This window comes from Sinocyclocheilus rhinocerous, unplaced genomic scaffold (genome assembly GCF_001515625.1).
Source record: "Sinocyclocheilus rhinocerous isolate Xijiao unplaced genomic scaffold, SAMN03320098_v1.1 scaffold943, whole genome shotgun sequence".
Classification (NCBI taxonomy): Eukaryota; Metazoa; Chordata; class Actinopteri; order Cypriniformes; family Cyprinidae; genus Sinocyclocheilus; species Sinocyclocheilus rhinocerous.
Window position 1 is genome coordinate 359,764 of NW_015626129.1, and position 6,976 is coordinate 366,739.

General features: G+C 36.8%; 1 protein-coding gene across 1 annotated transcript in view; it reads left to right on the forward strand.

Annotated features, from left to right (window-relative positions):
• The first annotated feature begins 567 nt into the window (after positions 1-567).
• Positions 568-6,976, forward strand: part of LOC107711039 (uncharacterized) — an 18,428-nt gene continuing 12,019 nt past the window's right edge. Inside the window, exons 1-3 of the mRNA XM_016515951.1 lie at positions 568-738; positions 1,840-1,992; positions 4,959-5,161. Of these exons, the coding sequence (XP_016371437.1) occupies positions 568-738; positions 1,840-1,992; positions 4,959-5,161 (527 nt within the window). The remainder of the gene's footprint in view (positions 739-1,839; positions 1,993-4,958; positions 5,162-6,976) is intronic.

Consider the following 6,976-nt stretch of genomic DNA (forward strand, 5'->3'; position numbering starts at 1 on the left):
TGTCATATGGTCATGTTACAACGTGCCCCTCAGATGTTACTTACGATGTTACCTACGGGGCATGTTGTCACGTTTCACTTCCAATTTTTGAGGGTAAATAAAGAAAAACGTATACACTGTAATTACGAAACAAAGCGACATATTTGTACTAGACAAGTGTGAAATTACTGTGGATAAAAAAAAATATATAGGCCTACTCTGTACCCCATGTGGATTTACACAATTTGAGAAAGTCAAAAAGTGTTACTTTGTGCCCCGCTCTCCCCTAACCCTTTAACGTGTGATATCAGGAATGTGATACACAAAGTAAGCCTACACAAAATCAGTAGGCTAGAGTGCAACTATAAAAAGTAATTGGCGCGAGGGAGGATCCAGCCGTGTTGTATTGCTTTGCTGTTGCTATGAAATGTTGCTATGAGCTCTGAGGAACGCTGACACGTTCCAAAACAAAGTTGATAACGTGCCGCTAGATATGTTTAAATGCGTTTAATTCGTTAGAAAAACTCTAACGTTAACCCATCAACTGTCTTTAATTAATTAATGTCCTAAAAAGTGTTTAGTATCATAATGCGAAAGGCGCAGTCTGCAGTGTCGAGCGCCGCCGATGATGTAGTGGTGCAGCTCCGCGAGCTCTGGAGAAGATACGAGCATCACTGCATGCAGACTGACAGCTGTCCCAGTGCAGTGCTCAAACAGGACATTCTTCACCACATCGACAAAAAGGAGCTTCTCAGAAAGGTACTTTACAGAGTAAAACTGTTAATGCGGCTAATGAAGTGGGCTGGAAACCGAGAAGTTGAAATTCAAGTCCATTCAAAATGTATGAACTGTTAGCTTGGATTGTTAAGATTACTGAAAGGAATAGGCTAGTTCACTCAAAAATCAAACTTTTGCTACTGCATAACACAATATATATATTGAGGTATGTTTAAGCTGCTTTTGTTATGAAAGTCAATTGTTTTTGTCCATGTAATGAAAGTGCTCCAAACCTTTCAAGTGTGAAATGAATCCATAACACTCCAGTATTATTTATTTATTTAATTACTTACTTACGTTTACATTTTTCACATATGGAGGGGGTTTTAACAATGGACATTTGTGATCAAAGAATTTGGCATTCAGAATGATAAAGTTTACAAAATTGTCAACGTGTCAAAGTTTTCCTTAAATTCGTTTTTGCAATCAATCAATACATACATACATACATACATAAAGTCTGTACAATTTGACAGTCAGAAAGCAAATGACATAAATATTCCTCAATATTATTTTCAAATTTCCATAAACATAAAAGAGTAAAATGTTAGTTGGATACATTTTGTGTAACATATTTAATTGAATTTCTCTTACTTTATTTGAAATGCAAAATTTGTGGATACTGGCACATATTCTTCTGAAGCCATGCCATGTATTATGAACAGATGATGTGTGAACAGATGCAAATGTAAGTCTCTATTCCTCTTAAATTAATTTATTGATCGCCTCAACTGGTGTCAAACCTCTGTGCTTCTGAAACATCATGATATTTAGTCACATGACCTGTAGGAACCGATGAGATTTTACTTTACATCGCTTTTTGTGCTTTACAGTCAAAAGAAATATAGATTTTTTGTATTACAATACAGGGTTCAGGGGAAATGTATTCAGTTGTCATTAAAATAATGTCACGGTCACTTTTTCTTATCTTTTTGGGGTGAAATGGACATGTTCATTGACAGATTTAATGAGACTCACCTGTTAATCAGTGACTCCCTTTATATGAATGTTCTGTTAAAATGTCTGCTGCACGCATCTCCTTCTCACTCACTGCCTCTGTCTGTCCCTCTCCCTCCCCTGTAGATAACGCTGTCATTGCCAGATTGCGGGCCTGCAGACGTTGTTCTCCCCAGCCTTCAGCCTCTGTTAATGGCTATACGAGACGAGCGTTACACACATGCACAAGAATTCCACATCTGGAGTCAGTCTCTCAAGCAAAAAGATATAGTTGAGCTGGTGAGCACCGATCTCACTTTACTGTATATCCTAGTTTTGTGATTGGCATTTATGGAAATCATTTAGCCTCAGGATGCTTGTTCCAGCACAAAAGAGAGAGAAAGTGTACACCAGGGCAACCAAGTCTGCTGCAATACAACCCAAACCTTCCTGTGCAAACAAAAAAAAAAGTTTGTTCAGCCACATCATTCACAGTAAGATATGTGTCTTTTATTTCAGCAGTAAATGGTAATGAGGCATAACTGTTAACATGTTAACTTAACACCGGATCAGTTTAGCTTTGGAAAGAGTTCTGCATTACACAACAATTTCAGGTTCAGGTTTCAGTTTTTTTATTTTTTTTTTATCATCTCTGCATTTTGTTGCAAAACATTTTGGCTTTACATGTTAAATGCACCTGCTTTCTCTCTCTCTCCCTTTCCATTATTCACATTCTTTTTGTCTGTGCATTTCCACATCATTTTACATACTTAAGGCAATACAAATTTAAAAAACATTAACCTGTATGTCTTATGGGATCAATTTCATGATACTTTTATGCATTATCAATATTAGCATACTCTTGAGAAAATATATGCATCCTGGAATTGATTTCTACATTGAAGGACATTTTTTAAATAATTACCTTATTAAACATATCTGTGTTGTCTTTTGTCAGATGCATAAATTTATCCAATTACTTCAATCAGTCAGGATACAATAAACTGTTACCAATAAAATGTTATCGACAAACTGTTTAATGCTGCTTAAAGGTGGCATATATGTATTTACACAACAGTTGCATAATGTAAATAGCCTTAACCTCCTGAGACCCTGCATCCTCATATGAGGACATTATATTTTTGTGAATTTCTCTGAGACTGTACATGCCACAGTTTTACGTCTGGATGTCCTGTACAGAGCACATTCAGCTTTTCAGAGAAACTAAATGTTTGGATGTTTCACCATGACCACTCCCTCTCCTTAGTCTTGAAAAATGTCTGATATTAATTTAGTGACACTCTTATGGAAATATGATATTTTGTAATTTTCATTTAAATCATTTAAAAAAAAATTTAAACTGTGTGTCATAAATCAACATCTCAGGAAAATGTTATGGGGTTTCAAATCAAAATATGACTTTCTGTTACGAAACAGGAAACTATAAATGTTCTGTAAAAACAATGAACAGCAGCTTTCAGCCTGTCACCATGATGCAAACATGAAATATCATACATACAGTAGTAGTTCTTTACAGGTTTTCATTCGATTGCGCTGCTTTTCCATAGTTTTTTTCTATGTAAACATGGACGCATTTGACAGTTAATCACGTGCGCCGACATGCGGTTGGATCATTCTTTTCTCTTTACTGTTACCATTGGCATATTGTCAAAAGTGTCTAATTCTAACGTTTGGTAATATTTCTATTCAAAATCGTGATTCCTCGATTTATAAAAAATAAAATAGTGGCAAAACATTCAATTCGAATTAATCGATAAAATCGGAAAAATCGCCCAGCCCTACTGCAAAGTGACACTTTTCATTCATTTTTCACATTTAACTTTAAACACAATAATTGTAATCATCTTAGTTTAATTCTGCAGGGCCCCCTTAAATTTGTGGGGAATATTTGTTTATTTTTGTGGCATTTTTACCCCAAGCCCCCGTTAATTTCTGGCAATGTTTTCATGATACTTTTATGCAATTCCTTTTCACTGTAGCTGCATGGCAAAGAGAAATCAGTATGCTATATAAGTCTCCTTTTGTGTTTCATGAAAAAAAAAGCACACAAGTTTGGAACGACATGAGGAATTGGAGTAAATGATGATCAAATTGTCATTTTTGGGTGAGATTTTGCTTAGACCAGAAGCAACTGAAGACGTTGTTTTGCCACAGAGACACTTCTGTTCTGTTATGGATATAGAAAATTTGACTTCTTATCACTGTGGTGGTGCTTTTTAGTTCGTGAGGCGATTGGCTGCCTACCACTGGTCTGTATTTTCAACAAGAACCGCAATACCTCTGAGGCTATGGCGGGTTGTCAAACCCATGAAGAACTGACTAAAATCAGGAGATTTACTTGCTACTGCCAAAACATTTGATGATGTTTCCAGCACTATAAGACTTGTAACTTCTGTAAGAAAAACCTGAGAGATGAAATCACATTCTAAACTTTTTTTTATTATTTAAAACTGATATATACAGTACAGAATGTAGGCCTATCAACAAACATTTAGTTTGAAGCCAACTTGCATTGTCTTACAATTTTTCAGCCTTGTTTTGAGCCAATGGGGGCTTTGAGTGCCAAGGCCCTCAATCTGAAAATGACCTAGCAGGTAATAGATCAACTCTGCTCCAGGAGAGCCACTGTCCTGTAGATTTTAATTTGGATCTTGAAGACTTAGTTTAAATTGTTCAGGTGTTGGTTCATAGTTGGAGGACAGTGGCCCTCAGATTTTAATTTCAACTGTAGATGTAGATATACCCTAGTGAAAAAATTGTATACTTAAAGGGTTAGTTCACCCAAAAATGAAAATTCTGTCATTAATTACTTTTGTTTTGTTTTGTTTAATTGCCATAATCCTCAAACCCATAACTTTGGCATAGCTGGAATTACTATTTGTTAGAGGCCTTTCACACAGAACATATTTTTGCATTTCAGTGTGCTGGTGTTCCATTGGTTGCATGTAAACATTAACTAGACCGACGTGTTTGACCATTGCACTCACATCTTGTTTCTTTTGCAGCATCTCACGCCTGACACACTGGTATAAAAATGCATTGCTCACTTTAAAAGAGGTTAAAGGAATTCCTAAAAGAAATGTCTCTAGACCTTGCAATTTTGTTCCACTTTTTTACACAAGAATGTGTTTTGTGTGAATGGCTCCTTACAATGCCATCCTACTGACTGAGTTAGAGTATACTTTGGAAAATATTTAGCACTTTGTTTCACTAGTTTCAGCAAGTGTTTTTTTTCCCATCTTCAGTGTGTTTTTAAAGGTTTAATAATCACCTCTCTTCTCTGTCTGCCTGTCTGTTTTTCTCTCAGCATGGGACAGGAAGGGTTGAAAGGTTTGCTGACTGGAGGTTTGGGGGCCAGTCAAATATCTTCCCTGAGTTTGTGTTATTGTGGTTTGGGTTCATGGAGCGGAGCTCTGCTAGCTTCACTCCTCACCAACAGTTCTGTGAGGTACGGATTGTTACGACCACTGAGGCTTATGTTTCTCATTAACCTATGAATCTCTGTGACTCCTGGGATCCATCAGCTTCTGCAGAAACATTTCATCACATATTAATTCATGAATGTGAGCTTCAGCTGATGACTGCTTACAGCTGACGACATCTTACTGGTCCACAGGGGTTTTATGAGTGGAAATGAGTTACAGGGCCCTCTCTTATGTGGGCTTAAAGAAAGGCTATTTTGACAATGCACTAGATCATCCACACACTTTCCACCACTCTGTGCATAGAGACAGCTCCACTCTGTCTGAGAGAGTTCGTCTGCACATTCCAAGAATTTCTAGAAATGTCTCTGTCCTGCCATATCAGTTGCACCACCTCTGAAGGTTTAGTTAATTTGATGTGTTGAGTGTAGTACACCCAAGTATCTGTTTTAAGTTATATTTTTGGCCGTTCTGCGATAGGAAAGTTAGGATAGAGACAGGAAACAACTGGAGACGAAAGAGGAGAATGGGATGGGGAAAGAGTCAAGTTTATTCAAGTGTGCTATTAGTATACTTCTTTTAAACTAAAAATAGGAACGTATGCTTTCAGTCTACTTTTTATACTTTTCAGAAATGTGCTTTATGTACTTCTCAGAAATATACTTAAAATGAAATTTAAAGGGATGGTTCACCCAAAAATGAAAATTCTGTCATTAATTACTCACCTTCATGTCGTTCCAAACCCGTAAGACCTTCGTTCATCTTTGGCACACAGATTAAGATATTTTTGATGAAATGTGAGAGCTCTCAGACCCTGCATAGACAGCAACGCAACTGTAATGTTCCCAGGTCCAGAAACGTAGTAAGGACATCGGTATGTTTTTGTTTACAAGCAGATACCCTGTTCTTTCTTTTGATGTTTTGTATGTTCAGGGGTCCGTTTCAGAAAGGAGGTTAAGTGAAAACTCTGAGTATGTTAACCCTGAAATGAGGGAAACTCTGGGTTCTGTTTCCGTTTCAGAATGGGAGGTATGCCAAACCCGAGAAAGCAGGGTAAGTCAAGCCCATTTCTGAAAGAGAGGTAACTTACTCTGTGAACCTAACCTGGTCGGGAGCAGGTTTTCTTCGGTAAACCCAGAGTTTCTTTCGGTCTCCTTCCCCTTTTTAAAGCGCAAGCGATGTTTAAATACTTCATTCATTCATGCACGCTGCAAAGATGCTTTTCTTACTAAGTATTTTTTTCTTATTTCAAGTACAAATATCTAAAAATTCTTAAATCAAGATGGATTTTCTATATAAGAAAGTGATATAAGATATTTAGTCTTGTTTCCTGGGGGGGATCTAAATTAAGTGCATTTTACTTAAGTATAATTATCTGCCAGTGTGGTAATAAAAATAATCTTAATGCAAATAGAAAACAAGATTATTTGGAGTGTCTATTACTAAGTGCAAATTTACTGTAGCTCCGCCCTCCAATGTCACACAAGGTTAAATACAACGGTCGAGATTAACGTCTACAGTGGCATAGGCAGTAACGCGTTGAGTGCGGGGAACTAGCTTGTGATGTGATTTACCGGGTTCGAATCCAGCTCTTCTCACTTTTCCCATCACATTAGAATTTATTTTCAATAAAAATGAAGAAAATGCTTGCTACTTTTATAGAATATATCACGATTTTCACTAAGTGTAAATAGCATCTAGAGCTATTTGCACTTAGCCCACTTAGCCTAGGATCTATCGCTAAGAAAGTATGTTAATTCCACTTAGTGTAAATAGCCGCTGCCGTATTTTTCTTACCCTATTGGCAGATCATTTGTAAAATAAGAAAAATGCACTTAAAT